At 36.3% G+C, this 19,908-nt stretch overlaps 1 protein-coding gene across 1 annotated transcript in view; it reads left to right on the top strand.

Annotated features, from left to right (window-relative positions):
• Window positions 1-19,908, top strand: part of ATP9B (ATPase phospholipid transporting 9B (putative)) — a 159,960-nt gene that overhangs the window by 74,392 nt on the left and 65,660 nt on the right. Inside the window, exons 9-11 of the mRNA XM_071736298.1 lie at window positions 1,451-1,531; window positions 7,192-7,267; window positions 16,648-16,724. Coding sequence (XP_071592399.1) covers window positions 1,451-1,531; window positions 7,192-7,267; window positions 16,648-16,724 — 234 coding nt within the window. The remainder of the gene's footprint in view (window positions 1-1,450; window positions 1,532-7,191; window positions 7,268-16,647; window positions 16,725-19,908) is intronic.

Below are 19,908 nucleotides of genomic sequence, written 5' to 3'. Positions count from 1 at the left end.
AGCCATTTTATCGAAAAAACAAGACTATACAAATGTGCTAGATTTTAAGACAACACACGAACAATTGCACCTTTAGTTAACCTTTGTAATGTTCAAAGTATGTAATATTCAAATGTAGTTATTTTTTTTTTATGTCAAAGTTATGAACAAAAAATAATGGCATGCTTTTAAAAATAGCTAAGTTTGAGCCAAGGTGTGTTTATGTGTCTGTGAAAGGGACTCTAAAAGTAATTCTGCTTTTGAAGATAGCATATTCTAGTTAGCACAAACGGGACTGTAGCTATGTAATCTGCTCCCCAGAGGTGGTATCTGATTAACCTTTTGCAAGATTCATGCAGCAATAAAGGATGAAGATAATTCAAATACTTAGGCACTGCATACGGTGAGAAAGTAGACATTCTTGCGTGTTATCAAAGATGATGATTCTGAGATCAACTGGGACTTGGTATCAAGCACCCGTTCCTCCCCACAGTAGAAATTGGATTGTGGATCCATGCACAAGTTGTGTTGAAATCTTAGCTGCTCTTGGTCCTGGTTACATAAAAAGCACCAAAACATTTGCTTTTGTGACAAGAAGAAAGTCACTTGAATTGGGTTTTTAACAGTGTGAGGTATTCTTTCTGAGGGAGGCAGACATTTCAGAACAATTACCTGATGAAATGGTTGTTTTAGGTGTTCCATCCTGGACCTCTAGGGACAGCTCTTAACATTCATCAGATTTTTAAAGGCTTTTGTTTCCCGTTTATACCATACCACCATCTATTCATAGCGCCTTCTACTACAGATCTAAGAGTCTAACACTTGCAGTGTTAGGAATGTTCGTGGGTTTCTTGCTGTCTTGAGCAGTAGTGCCATGTAAATTAGACAAAATTTTATTAGCTCCGTTCAGCATATCCCTGACTTCAAGCATTTGAGTAGTCCTGCTGATGTATCCAGGCTTTTCTGAAGCTAATGGCGTTTTCTCATGGTTTGACTTGAAGATGTGCTTAAGCATTTAAAATAATTTGAATCAATTTCATTGTTTCCTACTCTATTCAGTTGGCTTTCTCCTAGATAGAAAAATATTTTTCCTTCTAATTCAAAACAAAACCCAATTTATTTTTAAAAGAACAGGTATATGGAAGATATTTTAAGATTATACTATTATATATTAAAATCGGGCTGTTAAGAGAAAGTAAATTAGATTAAATTTCCAACTAATGTTATAAATTTGAAATACCTTAGTGTTTGAACCATCAACATTAATTCATATATCATCTTGTATCTGTTTCCTTTATAGCAAGATGTACTGAAAAAAAAAGCATGTTTCTTACTTGAGTAGAAATGTCATGAGTTTAACTTAGGGTGGGGTGGTGAGGATCATGGGGATCTTTTCCACTAGAAGTTTCTTCAAAATCTATTTATTCACTTTAAATTTTAAAAATAGTAAGTACCTTAATCTCTTTTACAGGATCTCTTTTCAATCAATGCTTATGTTTATGCTCAGAAGCCACAGCTGGATATTCACAGTTTTGAGGGTACTTTCACACGGGTAAGTAAGTGGTGTATGTAAATACAGCTCTTCTCTCTTCCATTTCCCAATGTAAGTGAAACCTATATTTAGTGTCAAAGTTGTATTAGATTGCTCCTTAGCACTACAGCAGTAATTTTTCCATTTTCCTGACATGGCAATACTTCATATAAAAGGTATCCTGGTAAATATGTATTGCAAAAAGAATATATTAAAAAAGCAGAATCTGAGAATTGGATATTTGTTAACATCACTATAACCTTTTCGTGTGTAACCATTTATATAGTAGTATGTATTATTTGTCTCAAGGCACTTAATGTTCATCTGTATCAAAAAATTGGCAAGTTCAGTAGCCTGAGACAATGCAACTGTTAGTTTATGTGCAATGAAAATACGCTTTGTTTTAACAGAATTTCTTTTGAAGAGAAAGCTAGTACTTCCAAAGTTCAGCTATTCTCAAAAAGTAAAGTAAAACTAGAGGCTACTTATGGGAGGCTGTTAAATCTTTTTGACAGCTATAATATTTAAAATTTAATTTAATAATGCAATAACTTTTGTGACTTGTTTTCTGTTATTTTCAAAAGGTGGCCAGCTGAAATTAACTCTTTAGGGTATCTGAACAGTAATTTTTTTTAAGCCCTCTATAGATATGTAGATATTAAATACAGATATTAGCAGATATAGTGATCATTTTGTTTATTTTGGCCAAACTCAGTAGTAATAGACACATTCCTCACAATAGTTTGTTTCCAAAAATAATTTGAAAAAAATTAGCTGCTACAGACTCAGAGAGAAGGTTGTTTGGTGTTTTTTGGTTGGTTGGTTTGGTTTTTTTTTACCCAAGTGACTCCAAAATAGATTTTGTTTAGTAATTAGAATTCCAGTCCACAATTCTATGTACACTGATGAATTAGATATTGCAGTTGTTGGCTCTCAAAGATCAGTTCAGACCAGTTATATAGTTCAGGCTGCCTATGAAGTAAATGTCACTTTCTCCCACCTTCTAAAGGTGTAAGCAACAATGTTTACCTAAACCTTGTATTGACCAATTGTCGAAATGAAACGTCTATTAACAGCTGTAAAATTGATGTTATTCCTGTCCCAGTGACTAAGTGTATACTTTTCTAAATATCAGTTGAACTCTTCAGAGCTTTTTTAACAACTCTGGTTCATGTAATTGAGACAATAGGAAATCATCTGTAAACAGTTGCTCCCTGATTTGGGTTCTGTTTACATATAGTAAGAGTTGTATGGTTCAGGCATCCCTGCTATGTGTGAATAACTCTTGTGCATTTTATGCTTTACAAATGTGTTGTTTTGACTGCTTCAGTGGAGCAGTAGGAAGAGCTGTTTAAACTGGACTTGTGTTTGCATGTATCTGAGGGCATTGTCCTCAGATTTTGTTCACCATGGATCACACTAAATATTTTCTAAAAGATTTTTTTTAATAGTGTGCCTTCTGTGAAGTGAAATGTTTTTCTAAGGCACTTGTTTACTGATTTATGTTTCTGCTTGTGCTGTGAGCCCTTGCTTCTTAAACTAAACCAGTATTTGCATCTATTTTATGTGTAAGTAAAAAAATTAGTGTGCTTAGTGATGCTAATGCATACATTTTTCCTGCTTAAGCATTGATGTTCAAAGAATTCTTGCAAGGGTAGGTTGACAGGGTAATAGCACATTGATTTTTTTTTTTTCTTTTTTTTTTTTTTTCCCCCATTATGAAGACAGAGTACTAACAATGTGGAAGACAAACTTAGATAATTTGAAAAAATGCATGACCATAAACCAAAACAAACTTAGGTGCACAACTTTGGAGTTTTTATGAGGGAACAACTTCTCTTTGTACTTCTTTGTTAAGAAATATATCCACAGCAAACCTCATAGCTGACAAAAGATACCTTTTGCAGTATACCTGTAAATCCATGTCAAAAGGGGTTAAATCTCTGCCATACTCTATTTATCTGCCAGCTGTACATGAAGTAATTTTTCTGTTGTCCTCCATGGATTTTGGGGTGTTATGTGCAGTCACTGCATGAAAGTGGGTGTGTGTCTTTTCATGGGCATGTGGGAATGATCATGACTGGTACTTAATGGCATAAATTAATTTCTCTTCTCTCTTTTGGACATTCTACAAAAAAACAATAGATACCCTAAATTAAAGTTCAGGGAAAATATGCGAGATGGTTAAATTTTTTTCTGATGGTATTATCTATGTCTTGGCCAAGGTTATTTTCAGTGGTGCACAGAACATGGATTTACACAGGCACAACTACTATAGTTTCTCTTCTGTCTGATGCTTTTATATAGGCTTGATAATTTAGGGAATGATTTCATCAATTCTGAAAAAGCACAAAAAACACACATCTGCAGGAAGAGAACCAAAAGTAGCCATTCTTAACCCAGCTTTTAGCAGTTGGAGCCCATAGGCTGGCATGACTAGTATTACTTACCTTTTTACTTAAAGCTTCTGTGCAGAATCATGGAAATTCTCTCTTCTGCTTTTGTGGTTTCTGTTTAATTTGGGTCCTTCTACCCCCATTCCCTTAAGAATGTTTTCTTTTAATTTCTCTTAAATTGCAACTCTGTGCTATGACCTCATGCTTTTCCTTTACTTTATGAGTGTATTTAGATCTCTCCCCCCACCCTTTTTTTTTTTTTTTTTTTTCTTCTTCCAGTACAAAGCTGAGATACCTTATTCCTTTGAATTTGGTTAATCTGCTGTAGCTGTTTTCTATAGTGCAAAACTATTTAGTACCATTTTTTCCTATATAGCACCATGTCAGATGTTTAAAAAAAATACCTTGATGCAAAACCTGTTGCATGTAGCTGTTACTACTTTGAAAAAATACATACTGAGATATGAGCACTGAAACTTGTGCATTCATTTATAAGTAGAATCTCTGGCCTGAGGCTAATTATACAGATGTTTTTTTGGGTAAGTCTCATATTTTAATAGAATGTTGAGTTTGATTGTTGAATGTTTGTTTAATATTTTCAACATTCAACAAGTTGAATGCGTTTTTTGCTTCATATTTGCTGTTGGAGAATTATATGTTTTGAAGTAATGGTTGTGTTTACTTCAATCTGGCTTAATTTTATGTTGCCACTGAAGCAGCATGGTATTGCATTTGGCGACTCCTTTTTATTCACCTTCCTGTGCTGGCACTAGCAGCCATATAACATGGGAGCAAACTGTGCAGAACTTAACCTGACCCAGTCCAAAATACGTATGTTCCTGAAAGGAATGTAGCAAGGATAATGAAATTACTCCAATTCCAATTGGAGTGCAAAAGGAAACTTTTTCAGTGATGTGACTAAATTAATGGTTATTCTTCCACTTTCCTACAAAAGTTGGTGGGGGTTGTGCCTCATCCTGTTAGGTAGAAATAGGGCTAGAGAAGGTCAAATGGAAATGGTATGTTAGTTCATACAAGGATTCATTACTTAATCTCAAAGTCCTCTGTCATTATCTGAAAATATTTCTAAGAAATAGTACACTTGAAACTTTTAAAATAGTTACTTGATATTTGTCATGATGTATTATGAATTCCGGGCAGAGTAGGATATATTATTTTATTTTGCTGCTTTTTCTTTTTCTCTGCACATGCAAGAGCAACAGGCTGATCTCCTAAAATAGGAACTGTGGACAATTTAAACCTCTATGACCAATAATTTGACTTCAAAAACTTAACCTGAATATTGAATGCAGAATTGAACTGCACTGTCCTGGTAGTCGGCGTGATTCAGAACTTAAGGATCAATAAATTTACAGCTGCCAAATGAAATGCCACCCAGCAGAACTCAAGTGGAAGCTTCATCAGCTGGTCAAAGATGCCTTTGTATGTCTAATTTCTGCTACTAGTGTGAGGCTTTGATTTCATGTACACCAAAAGTTACATTGTTCTCATTGTTCTCTTCTCAGTAACATCAGAAAATCTGCAGAATCATTTCTGCCTACCACATACCCTGTCTTGTTTAGGAATCAACAGTCCTTGTCTCTTCCCTACTTCATCTACGTCCAAAGTAGAAAAAATTAATTAATGTGAAACAGCTAAACTCATAGCCCATAAAAACACTTTTTATTTTTCATTTGAGTAACTTAGCACAAATGAAAAGTAAGGTTAAATTGCTACCTCTTTGGGTATGGAAGGTGTGGGTGGTATTTGGTAAACTGAATGAACTGTGCAAAAGAGGAGATGTTAGATGAGGGCATGAAGACATGCAAGGATCATAATGACATAAGCAGAAGGTAACTAACTGATCAGCCAAACAGTTCTATTGATCATCATGGTGTGAGTGAGAAGAGAGAATGCTCATTAGATGGCTTCTTATTTTGAATGGCCTAAAAGGGAGGCATTTCATGAAGTCTTGTAGCAAGTAGACATTGAACAACTGGCTTTTTCCTGGCTGAGTTGTCAGCTCTCTATAATCACTGCAGGGCTTTCAATTCTTTCTTGTAGTATGGAACAGTTTCATAATTCACTGTCTTAAAATCTGCTCACTGAAGGAGGCAGAAAAAATATTTTCCTACCTTAATATCTTACTCCTGACAGGAGCAGACTGCTGGAAAAGAGAATAAGACTAGAGTAAGGAGATGGTAATACCTCTTCAGAAGATTCTTCTGTCTCCTAATGATTCACAATATGAGAACTTTTGAGACTGATTTTGCCTCACTTGGGAGAAAAAGAGCTATTGTTTCCTTGCTTTATGTGGGGATCTTCTGAAATACACAAAAAAGTGTATCAGTTTAGTTTGAAAATTTTCCTTTTTTAGGAACAGAGATTTCTAAGCAGCTCATCCTGTGCTTAGTGAGCGTTCCAAATCAGAGATGAAAATGCGCATAAGTTTTGATTATTGACATTCTGTAGAATTTATTGTGTACTTTGGTAAATCAGTTGTCCCCCTTTTCCTGCAAAATGTTTTGCACAATCTGTAATTTGATTCAATACACTTGATTATTCTACCTCCTAAAGTGTCCTTGAGTTGTAAACAGCACATTTCACAGCTGCTAATGAGTAACAAATCTGTACATGCTCCAAATTGATTATGAGAGATTAAGTCTGTTTACAATCTCTGGACTGTTACTGCTTGAGACGGGAATAAAAAAAAACTTTATAATAATCGTAGAAGCTGTTTCCTATTGGAAGTATTTTCACATTGGATATATATTTTGTAAATATGTGGTAAGACAGCACAAGTGTGCGTTTCTTTTTAAAAGTCTAAGTAGTCTTCCCTGATATTGATGTGATGTCACTTGGTTTGCAAAATTATGATTACCATAACTTATTGTATGATCTATAGATGAGATAATAGAGAACTCTGACAGAGAACTGGTGGTTAGTGTCCATAACTCACTTGAATTGCTTAGTATAGCAAACTGTTTGGCACTTTGATACATCTGAGGAAAGGAGTATGTTTTAAAATACTGTTGACTTCAGTTCTTTCAATGTAATTGGGTTTAAGTAGCATGAACTTCAATCCTTATTTCATATTTTGGAAAGTTATTTTTGTGTGTTTATACAGGTACATAATGTGCAATTAGTACAATTATACAGTGGTTGATACAAGAATACAGACATCCTGTGCAAGTTATTCTCATGCAGATGCCAAACCTGGCATCATTCTTATCTATGAGTATTTGTGATGCTGATTTAATTACTACATGTTCATATTTTTAACAGGAAGACAGTGATCCAGCAGTTCATGAAAGCCTAAGCATAGAAAATACATTATGGGCAAGCACTGTTGTTGCTTCTGGTAAGTGTTGCAATAGCAAAACTTATAATCATAGAATCATAGAATGATTTGGGTTGGATGGGACCTTAAAGATCATCTAGTTCCAGCCTGTCTGTCATGGGCAGGGACACCTCCCAGTGGACCAGTCCAGCCTCACCTTGAACACTTACAGGGAGGGGTCTTTCACAGCTTCCATGGGCAACCTGTTCCAGTGTCTTACTGCCCTCATACTAAAGTAAGATGCTAACATAACTAAAAAATTCTGTGGAAGCATACGTTTATTTTTATAATGTGAAACATTACTGACTTGAAAATCTCTATCTTCCATGCAATTAATGTCTTGCTAATCTGTTGTCTGCCTTCCTATTGATTTCATCATGCTATTCACAATATTTTCATCATTTTTAAATCCCCCTTAATAGCTGGGGGGTTTTTGTACTGAAGTTTTGATGTTTCAGTAGTGCTGTCCTTTGTACTCCACTGAAGTTATTGACCCTTTTGTTTTAACTAAAACTTCAGGTTGTAAAGTTCTCTGCTCAGCTTACTGTGGATAGGTCTCTGTTAAAAAGCAAGGGTGGCTTTGCATTTGTTAGTAGTTTTCCTTTTATGGTTACTCCATGGTGTAGGTAGTTTGCTTAAAATATTTAATCATGGAGAATCTTAATCAAAGTATATATTGGTCGTAAAGTTATATAATTTTATAATTATGGGATTTAAATATTAGTATTTTTTCCTATATGTCTCAGTTATTAGTAGTTCACAGTATTTAGATGCAGTATTCATGTTTTAAGCCATTGTAGTATTTCTTTTTTAAGAGCAGAAAATTATTTTTTTCCATTTTTGCTCTACCTAAGAAAACTCAAAAGTATTGTAGAAAAAAAGGCTGTGTTTATTTTTCTGTACTAAAAGACTGAGAATAAGGAATTGGCAGAGCATGTATTCTGAAAAGGAACTAGTATTTAAATTAGGGAATTGGAACAACTGGAAATGTGAGCCAGAAGCAGGAGGAATATGGAGGGAGAGGAAGAAAACACAAAGGGGTCTCCACTAAACTTACAAAGTTAGTCTCTACTTTGAAGGCTTTTTACATTAGTAAGGGGCCTGATGAAGGAATGTGGGGTGGAGATCAAGTTTTTAAGCACTCATTTTCAGAATCTGAAGAGAGAGTAAGGTTCTTTGATGCTCAGTGTTGGTTAGTTTGATGGCACTGTGAAACTATTATCTCTAAAACTGTTCTGTCCAATAGATCACAGCATTGTCACAACTGGAAAAGACTGATAAGATCATGGTATCCAACCATCAGCCCCCCTTCCACAAAAAAACACACAGAAACCCATCATGCCTATTAGAATATGTCCTGAAGTGCCTCATCTACACAGTTTTTAAATATCTCCAGGGATGGTGACTTCACCACCTCTCTGGGCACCCTGTTCCAGTACCTTTCTTTACTCAGTAAAGCAATTCTTTCTAATATCTAGTCTAAACCTCCCTTGATTCAACTTCTGGCCATTTCCTCTATTATTATTATTATTATTATTATTATTATTATTATTATTATTATTTATTAATATCTATTATTATTATTACTTGAGAGAAGAGGCAACACCCACTACCTTAGGTAGTTGTAGACAGCTATTAGGTCTCCTCTCAGCCTCCCCTTCTCCAAACTAAACAATCCCAGTTCCCTCAGCCTTGTTGGAATTGTTCTCCAGACCCTTCACCAGCTTGGTTGCCTTTCTCTGAACTCTCTCTAGCAACTCAATGTTTTCCTTGCAGTAGAGGGCCCAGAACTCAACACAGTATTTGAAGTGCAGCCTCACCAGTGCTGAGTACAGAGGCATGATCACTTTTTCTGCTGGCCACGCTATTCCTGATCCAAACCAGGATGCCTGTGGCCTGCTTGACCACCCTGCTAGCTTGTGTTCAGCCAGATGTCAACCAACACCCCCAGGTCCTTTTCCGCAATGCAGCTTTTAGCCACTCTCCCCAAAGCCTGTGGCACTGCCTGGTGGTGTTGTTACTGCAATGGAGGACCCATCATTCAGCCTTGTTAAACCTCAGGCAATTGGCCTCAGCCCATTGATTCAACCTGTCCAGATCCCTTTGCAGACCTTTCCTACCCTCAAGCAGATCAGCACTTCCACCCAGCTCGGTGTTGTCTGCAAAGCTGCTGAGGAAGCACTCAAGCCCCTCATCCAGATCACTGATAAAGATAGTGAACAAGACCAGCCCCAAAACTGAGCCTTGAGGGACACCATTAATGACTGGCCACCAACTGGATTTAACTCCATTGACTAAAACTCTCTGGGCCTGGCCAATCCAACCAGTTTCTCACCCAGCAAAGAGTACATGTCTATGCCATGAGCTGCCAGCTCCTCTAGGAGAATGCTGTGGAAGACAGTGTCAAAGGCTTCACTAAAATCAAGTTTGACAGTGTCCACAGCCTTTCCCTTGTCCACTAGGTGGGTCACCTGGTCACAGAAGGAGATCAGGTTGGTGAAGCAGGACCTGCCTTTCCTCAATTCATGCTGGTTGGGCCTGATCCCCTGGTTGTCCTGCACTTGCCATGTGAGTGCACTGAAGATTAACTGCTCCATAATTTTTCCGGGCAGTAAGGTTAGACTGACAGGCCTGTAGTCCTGTGGGACCTCCTCTGTTAACCAAAACTGCTGGTAAATGATGGAGAGAGGCTTGGCAAGATACTCCTTCAGCTCCCTCAATTCTCTTGGGTGAATCCCAACCAACCCTATAGACTTGTGAGTGTCCAAGTGCCTTAATGCATTGTTAATCACTTCCTCATGGATTATTGGGGGTTGTACTGCTCACCAACTTTGTCTCCCATCTCAGGGAGCTGAATACCCTGGGCATAGCTGATCTGACTAATAAAAGATGGAGGCAAAGAAGGTCTTAAGTATCTCAACCATTTCCTCATCCTTGGTTGTAATGTTCCCTCCCTGCAGACAGTAAAGGATGGAAATTCTCCCTGGCTCTCTTTTTATTGTTAATGTATTTGTAAAAAATTTTCTTGTCCTTTATGATAGTGGTTGGATTGGGCTCCAGCTGGGCTTTTGCCTTTTTAATTTTTTCTCTGCATGACCTAAGAAGATCCCTGTACTCATCCTGAGAAGGGTGCTCCTTCTTCCAAAAGGGGTAAACTCTCCTTTTTTTCCTGACTCCCAGCAAAAGCTCCCCATTCAGCCAGGCTGGTCATCTGTCACCTTCCCTGCCATTTCATCTTACAGCACATAGGGACAGCCTGCTCCTGCACCTTAAAAATTTCATCCTTGAAGAGCATCCAGCCTTCCTGGACCTCCTTGCCCTTCAGGACTGTCTCCCAAGGGACTCTCAACCAATGTCCTGAACAGGCTGAAGTCTGCCTTCTGGGAGTCTATGGGGGTGGTTTTGCTGACTCTCCACTCCTTGCTTTATTAAGCATTGAGAACTTAGCCATTTTGTGGTTGCTGAGCCCAGGATCACTTCTGACCACCACATGTCCCACCAGTCCTGCCATCTTTGTGAACAGCAGATCTAGTGAGGCACCTTCTCTGGTAGGCTCACTCACCACCTGTGTCTAAAATTTTCCTTGGTTAGCCTTTTACCTTAAGTAGCCAAGGTCTGTAACTGCGTGTAAAAAGATGTTGCTCATGAATTATTAATTTCAATGCTGTGTAAATTTGTTTTGAGTTTGCTGTTTCAGAAATTTTTATACAGTGGAAAGCAACACTATACTTTCATAAAGTCAGTAATTCTGAGATGGTAATTTTTAATTCTAATTGAAAAGCGTTTGTATTTTGATTTCCAGGGAAGGTGGTTTGATTTTGGTTAGAAGTGTAGCTATTGTCTCAGGCTTCATGCTCTGCTAAATTAATGGAAACTGTGCTCCTTAAAATTTATACCTCTAATATATGTTTAGGTTATTTATTATTTTTTTTATTTCTGAGGGCTTTTGTGAAGGTTTAATTGTTTATGAAGGTTATTTATTAGTGATGGCAGCAGAAACACATTGGAGAAGATAATGCTCTTGTTGGAGCATGGTTTTGAATAGTGGAGCAAGACTTTCTGAATGATACAAAGGAAAAATATTAAATTAAATTTTCAGGAATGCAGCCCCTTCAGAAGGGAAAATAGCATGTGATCAAGTAATTAAAATGGTGTCATGATGTGCATAAAGAATTTGGTTGACTTAAGTAGCAGAGAGAAATAATTTCTTTCAGTAACTGATTTTGTGACATGTATTATATCTTCCTAACCTAATCTTTGGCATACCATTCATTTCACTTAATGTCATCTCATGTATTAACTACAATTTAATATTGTGATAACGCGTTCCTCTCGTATAAGTACTGCAGTTACAAAGCATGTAAGGTTTCTATTTGGATATTTGCTTGTTATATGTGGCATCATAAATTCTGATACTACGAATTGCTCAGTGCCTTGAGGTAATGTTAGAATTGACAGGACTAGGCTTTTAAGGAAGAGAAGGAAATTACTGCCTTTGGTCTGTTTCTTATCTAATAAGGAATTTAAGATCTTATAGGTGCACTGTGCATATAGCTATGAAGTAAACCATGAGGCAAAACAATTAGTGGATTGTTAAAACTAAGATGTTATAGATGTTTGATAACTGATACACCATTTAGTTGTTCTCGTTTTGTTTCCAAGTGGAATGAACATAGCTAAGTTGGGATAATTGTTGTTAAGCTATTTAAATTGAATTTTTTTTAGAGGTGTTTTTTAAAAAAATTGACTTCACAGTCGAATTTCCAACTGAAAACCTTGTTAAACACTTGACAGTCTTACTGATTTTATATATATTTAAACTGCCTTGCTTGAAGCCTGCCATAGGCAGACTCAGCCTACAACCTGCAGAAGTTTGCAGGCACCTTTACATCCCCTCTCATACATCCTCTCTGCCACAATCCTTGATTATATTTTAAAAATATAGTGGATGATTACCCTTGCACACAACTTCTTCAGATGAATGCTACTCAGATTTTGTGAAAACAGGAGGATAAACAATCTGTAGCATATGAGAAGTCTGTACTGTTTTTCTACTCTGAAGGTAGCTACCTCACTTCAACCACACTTGTACCTTGTTTCCTTCTCTTCACTAAGGCTCACAGTTCTGTTACATGCATGTAATTTTCACCCAAAAGTTTATGTTTATGTGGAAGCCTCATCTTAGTTTCTTTGCCACTTTGGTTCAAGAAAGTAGGTTTATAGCCTGTTCCCATATGACAGAGGGTGGAGTTTTGCCCTGCAACATTGCATGTGCATCTCTTCAGCTACATTAAGACCTTTAGTATGGCAGTCTTTAAGGCATCCAACTTGGAAGGATCTGGTGTTCTTCAAACAGCCTTGACATCATCTGTTACTAAGCCAAGCTAATATGTGAGTTGTTGCTCCTAGGACTATGTTATGCCCTTTCCAACCCCTTAGAAGTTGTTACAAAGCATTTTGGGTCAACCTGCACTATTATCTTAACCTATTTAATGACTGATGTTGTCAGTCTCAGGGCTGGAGACTGGGAACTACATCGCTGGTGCACAGGAAAGGAAAATGTAGCTAAATAGCAGATAAAAAGCCTGACTGAATTTTAATAAGGTTTTGCATAGGACATACAGGACAGTTGTTGGGCAAGGGGATTCTTCTTCCCATTTTCCTCCTTCTAGTGATAAAATATAAGCTGAATGTCATTATATTCCCTTTGATATATTACATAAAACACATTGCATCGTCTAGGAAAGCCCACCATTTCCAAGACACATGCCATTGTTATTTGTCAGGGTGGTTCAGAGGGTCAAGGTCAGGCTAGGAAAAGTGGGGAATTATGTGAGGAGTCCCTCAGAAAACTTGAGCTCTGGTTGCTGATGTCCTGACAGTTCTAGAGGAGAGAGACCACAAATCAATTATCTCGTAGATCAGTAACAGTAAATGTAAGTGTATAAAGGTTTCAAGGAAACGTATCAACTACATTTTGAATGCAGATTACCAAAGGTCATGAAAATATCATGATACTACAATAATGGATTCTACAGGGGGGGAAAAAAGCCTATTGCTTGAACAGTACAAGTGACAAGAAAATTTTTTTTCTTTTCTAATTTTGAGAACAGAAAAGCCTTGAGTAAAATATTCCACATCCTCTTTAATATAAACAATTAAAGTTTAAGAGAGACGGTGAGATTTCTCAGATTGGTACATTTGGAAGTTGCTTGCTTTTCCTGGTTTCAGATCATCTCCTTACTCCTTAGAATAACAATAAGCTTAATGAAAACAAACAAAAAAAATTAAAAATTGCAATTTTGTCACACCTAATACATTCCCAAATGTTACAGTTTTAGAACTGATAGTTTAGATATCTAAAGGGAGATCTCTACTGCTACCAAATCTTAAATGCTTTTTGCCCCTTGCTGAAAAAGTTAGATTTAGATCAGGTGACTCTGTGTGTTACGTTTATCTTAATCACAGAAAGTACAAAGATGAATTTGCCAGAATCACAATGGAAGCCTCTGGCAGGGGTGGAAGTTAAAAACCACTCTCTCAAGTCTAAAGCATGCGCTGATCTTTTTTTATTCTTTAATAAGAGAGATTGGAAGAAATATTCTGGCTTTTTCCATGTTCAGGCAATATTCCAGTGAATTTCAAAAAGTAACAGGTATGGAGTTTGTGTGCCATTCTTATTATCTGTATTATTGCTGTGGAAATAATAACAGTGCCTGAAGGAAAAGAAGGTTTGGTTGGCAAAAACTTGAAAAACTGCTCTCACTGAAGAAACAATTTTATGTATAACAGAATAATTTAAACCACTAGGTATTTTGACAGCTTCTTAAGTGGACTTTAATTAAATTACTTATTTTTTCAGATAATTTGTGTTTGTGACATCACTAACTGTGGTGTTTGTGTTATTGAAAGTTTTAGTAGATTTTCTTTTGTAAAGGGAAAGAGGAAAGTCCTCAGTTAAATTTTAAAAAGCTGCCAAAGGTCCACTACAGTACGGACTTCTAACTTTTTGCTCTCCATTTACTGTAATGATCATTGTGGTTTGAACTCAAGATAATGCAGTTTTCTGAGAGACATCTACGAAGATGAGATTTGTATGAATGAAACTGTCATCATTTTGGCAGATGTCAGTTTTGTGAAGTCACTATCAAAAAACAGAAGAATTTGTATTGCTGCACAGCTGTAAGCAGTGTTTTGTGTCAAGTCCTAAACAGGATTTAAGTCATCTGAGCACTCTCTTGTTATTATATGTTTCACCTAGTGATTGGGAAATACCAAAAACATTATTAGGATTACACAATGGATTCAAAGTATGCCTGACTATTATTGTTAATTCTGCCCAAGTCCTCTTGTTACCCCTTTTCCAGGCCCACATGTTTGGTCTACTGATACCTCCTGTAACTTCTTTTTCCTTTGTTAATCACTCTGTTCACACCAATCTGTGATTGCCAAATTTGCATGAGAGCCAATTTACATGGAGAACCATTCATAAAGATACTTGAGTCATTGATAAGCCCAGGCTTGTAGTACAGCTGTGCTTTCAGGAGCCCCAAATTGGACTCATCTTTCTACTGTGGGCCGGGATGGAGTTGAGTGCAAATACACAGCTTTCCTAACAGCTGGTGTTAAGCTTAGATTTGCTGAGGATGACAGAGAATAGTGACTGTCCCTGGTGCAGCCGCTCTGGGACAACAGTAACATCAGTGCTGGAATTTCCTACAGTGATGTAGTTCAGGTCTGAGGAGCCCTGGATTTACTAGTGATACTGTGCTAGTAACTAACAACTCCAAAAAATTAAAATCAAAGATCAGCAGCTCAGTCAGAGCTGCCAAATAACCAAAATTATGATCAAAATCCAGCAGCTAAAATGGATTTCATCTTTTGCCTTTGAAACCAATTTTTCAAGGAGCAAAACATGAGAAGTAGGACAACTTGTTTTCCTGAGTTGCAACAAATAACTTGTAAGGTGAAAGTTGATAGAAAGGTATCAGCTGGAACAGAGAAATCCTCCCCAATTTTTGCTGAACTGAGGAGCTACAAAGTCAGAGGTTATTAGGGTGTGCAGCAGGGTTCCCTACAGGGGATCATCTGTTGTGGTCTAACCATTGTACAGAGGTCAATTCAGATGATCACTCCAAAATAAACTGTTATGGCATTGGTTTGAACCAGTAGAATGTGTTCAGAAATTGTGGATCAATTCTTGTTATTTTACAAAAGTCGGGTGGATTTTTGGGGTGTGTGTGGGCATGTTACATATATGCTGATCTGCAGACTTGCTTATGGAACTGTCAGCAGAGGCAAACTAGCTTTGTTGAAAATCATATGTCAATGGAAATCTTAAGAAAAAGCTATAGTATGGAGAGGAAAATAATAGAAAAAAATTATTTTTAATTGTTCAGAAGATAAAATGTATAATCACTGCTGGTTTGTACTGAGATTCACAGTTTTCACTTGCATTCTTTTTTCTGAGTAAATGAAACTTCCTTTCTTGTCAAGATCTTTAACTGTCATCTTTATTTCTTTGTGTGTTCCTTCAGTTTTTTTACAACCTGTTAGACTCCAGGAATTGTGATAGCAGATCTTGCCAAAGACAATTTAGGTTATTTAATGTTAGAAAAATGTGTAATATTTCCACAGTTTTTAAAGTTTTATGAGCAGGGTGTTTCAGTAAAGTTATGCTAAGTATTTCTTTATAGCATAAAGACAACAAAGAATGTTATTGGTTCTACTGCCTTAAAGCCATTTCAGGTAACTTCAGTTTTGTTTTGTGCTAGAAAGTGTCATAGTGGCATATTAATAAAAAGGTAAATATTTAATAAAAAAATTTATTTAGTGATGCTGAAGCCAGGTTTTCCTGTATCATCCAGTAAACACTCGCAAAAAGAGAACTAGAACTGGGAAATAATTTTTATAAGTTAAAGATGAGGAGAGCATTTATGTATGGTATTCTATCAGTGTAATTAATTGGTTGAACTAGATTTTACCTCATCACAGTTGGCAGAGCTAGCAGGCAATTTGTGTATCATGGTCTTCAGTGCTATAGTACCTGTTTTTGTATTCGTTTTGAGGGGCAGTTATGCATGCTGTGTGTTGACTTCTGAAAACAGCTGGAGACAATTTTAAGTTCAAATATAAGGTTTTCACCTGTTAAATAGAAAATATTATTTCTGTTAAAAAGAAGGAAATCCTCTTGGTTTTTTGCATGTTAATCAAATAAGTTACAATGATCTCTCATGGTCAATTCTGAAAAACAACAATCACAGTACTGTGTATATTGCATAAATGTTTGGGCTTTTTCATACAATAGATTTGTTTGAGAAACTATAAATTACTGCAAGTTTTAAATCAGACAGATTTTCTCTAAAATACTTGACACCTTCGTCTTACCTTTTCTTTTCCAGGAACTGTAATTGGTGTTGTCATTTACACAGGCAAAGAAACTCGAAGTGTAATGAACACATCCAATCCAAAAAATAAGGTCAGTTACCCTTAATGGAGGATTTCCTACTTCTGTTTTCATAAAACTTAAAAACAGATATACATGAAACCAAAAATCTCCAGGCTCTTACTCTGATGTGTTTTGTGTGTGCTGGTGTGACTTGAACTTTGATATGAAACTCTGCCTCAGTCTCATTTGGGAAGCAAAATTATTTTTACTTTAGCTAGGAGTGTTACAGGTACCAAGGAAAACATTTGTCTTTGAAGTAGAAATGCTCATCTTCAGACTTTTGGACTTGTATCTCACAGCTAAGTACAAATTCCCACTAAACTTCTCTCAGATTTTTTTACTGTAAAGTATTTGACCAAAGCTTCATAGGTGGTTTTAAGGAAAGTTTATAACGGACTGCTAAAAGTTATTCGGGCTTCCAGAGGAAGTAGAGCAAAATAACAGGTTCCAGTTGATAGCCGAAATGTTCTTCCAAGGATTTTTGTAAGCAGTGTAAAAAGTTTCAAGAGATTTGTCTGTTGAAAAGATACATGAAGTTTGCATTCTTCCCTCTGTACAGGGTTCTTTCCGTTAAAAACAAAGAAAATAGCTCTTTATTTTATTGGCAATGTTTCTAATGTGAGCTGAGGAAGGCCCTCAATTATATAGAGATTAAACTTCAATTGTAGGCTGTATCTTACAACGTAGACCTCTGCTTAGTGAAAAAACACTTAATTATATTAAGAAAGGAAAAAATTCTTGCAAGAGATTTAGAAAAAAATCAATTGTGACAGGTTGCCATTTTCACGCCATTCATAATAAGTTGCTCTGACTGGGAACATCAAGAATGAAATGATAACACAAATTGCTTGAAGCAGTTATTGCAATCCCCTGAGTGTATTGATTTGTGTTTCTAATAAAGAGATGCTTTTAAATGTCTTGTTGACAAAGACAGGTGATATGAACCATTACATAGATTAAGGCCTTTTATTATTTTAATCTTTGTAGCATATATTTTAAAATAATAGTAAAATGGAACCAGGGTGTTCATGGTGCATAATTATTTTGTATTCTGTCAGATAGAAAAATAAGTCCTTTAAGTAACAGAATCTTTCTCGAAGAATTCTGAATAGCTTCTGACTAATAAATAATTCTCACAGGTGTTTAAAATGAAATAATTTAATATAGGAAATTGATAGGGGAGTATGCATAAATCTAACACACTTTACCCAAATACAGTAGATTCTGGAAATGTGTTAGATTTTTAGTAAACATTTATTATTTTTTCTTTATTAATGTTTCACACTACAATAAAGGGTAAAAGGATTTGCTTGAAATTGCCCTGATGTTTAAAGAAGTACTATTAATATTAAAATAGTTGCTCCAGAGTCTCATCAGCAAAAAAATTAAGTAGCATGTAAACCTCCAAAGAGGAGTTCCATCATCATGTTAACAAGCTGCAGCATGGTATTTACTGTTATGACAATATGTGTACTGCCTTTACTTGCATATTGTTTAATGTTACAGCTTTTAACAATTAAATGTGTTCTCTCATGTACAGTGGGTAGCTAACTAAATTTTATAATTTTCATGAAGCACTAAGAGGCAAAATATTATGTGTGCATATGCACAAGAATGCACATAAACTAACAGAGCCAAATCCTGATGTTATTATGCAGTGTATACTGCACTCTCAGTCTACAAACACTAGCTAAAATAATTAGCTTAGGAACAATTCAAGGGATGTTTAGACTTGACATTAAGAAACATTTCTTTACAGAGAGAGTGGTCAAACACTGGAATAGGCTTCATAGAGAGGTGACTGATCCCTGTCAGTGTTTAAGAGGCTTTTGGATAATGCTCTTATTAAGATGCTATAACTTTTGGTCATCTCTGAACTGGTCATACAGATTAGATGGTCTGTATGTCCCTTCCATCTGAAATAGTCTAGTCTATTATAATTATGCTTTTAAACAGCATTTCACCTTCCACTGATAAAACAGGTGATGCTTGTATAACTTTACTTAACAGTACTTTCTAGTTGTACAAAGGCCTGTACATCAACCTAGTAAGATGTTCAATATTTTAAATATGTATATTCATGTGTTCCTTGGAGGTGCCTAATTTTTTGTGCCCAATGTAGATGACAGGAATCTGCTAGATGTGAAGAATGAGACTTAGTATGATATATGAAGAGTTAACTGTTTTAAATGTCTCTACCTTCACAGTTGCTATATAGAATATTCCAAAATTTTTAGAATTAATCTTATACTGAGCAGGTGAAGACTTTCTCTTGAGCCTATTTTCTCTATATCAGATACATCAACTCTGCATCATCTGTCTATAAAATGTCTCTGTAAATGTCTTGTGGGTACCAGTTGTTCAGCAATAATATTGGCATGAGATGTGAGGTTTTGCTCTCTGTGAACTGAGTATCTTTGTTTAAAGTGGTAGCCAACAAGCACCATGGCCAGTTAGGACAGATTTGGGAACCGAAGACAGAAAAACACTTCAGCTTATCACAGATGAGTAAGTGATACACTGCAGTACTTCAGTATAAAAAAAAATAGTTGACAATATTTTCTAAAATGAAGTTTTAACTGCGTTTCTGTGGAGTGATCATCTTTACCATCTCTTGTATCTTCTTCCATGGGGTGAGATTGGTTTGTGTACTTCTGTAAGGTAAGAGTTAGTGCCTCAGGTGATATTCTGTGCTAGTTACCTTGCAGCAGGTGGACAAGCAGTAGTCAGTTGTTACTTCTCTGTGTGTTTGGGAGGGGAAATCTTTCTGTGTGTTCTCAGGCTCGACAATAATGATGACATGCTGGATGGGGTATTAGGCATTAGGAGCCTAAAGGAGGACAAAGGGAGTCTGAAGTAGTCTTTGAGATTAGAAGATGTATTACAGTTGGAAGATTAAAGAGTTGGACGTATAAAAAAGAAAATAAATCTGCACCGAACAAATGATGAATCAAAATTGAAATGAAATTGTTTTATTGTTGCATTGTTACAAACTCAAGAGGAAGAGTGTCTTTCCTCTTTTTACTTTAGAGAAGAATTGTTGCAAATACTATTTGGAACTGGTTTTAAATGGCAGACTGTCTCAGCTGGTTTTGAAAACAAATAAAAATAATATGCCAGAGATATTTCTGAAAAATGCTCCTATTGGAAATAGAGTTCAGGGTTGCCAATGTGTTCTGTCTTTTGGAGAGAGCAAATACCAAAATCTGTGATT

Source organism: Heliangelus exortis, chromosome 2 (assembly GCF_036169615.1).
Source record: "Heliangelus exortis chromosome 2, bHelExo1.hap1, whole genome shotgun sequence".
Lineage (NCBI taxonomy): Eukaryota > Metazoa > Chordata > Aves > Apodiformes > Trochilidae > Heliangelus > Heliangelus exortis.
Note: the sequence above shows the minus strand (reverse complement) of the source record. Positions and strands in the feature narration are given on the sequence as shown.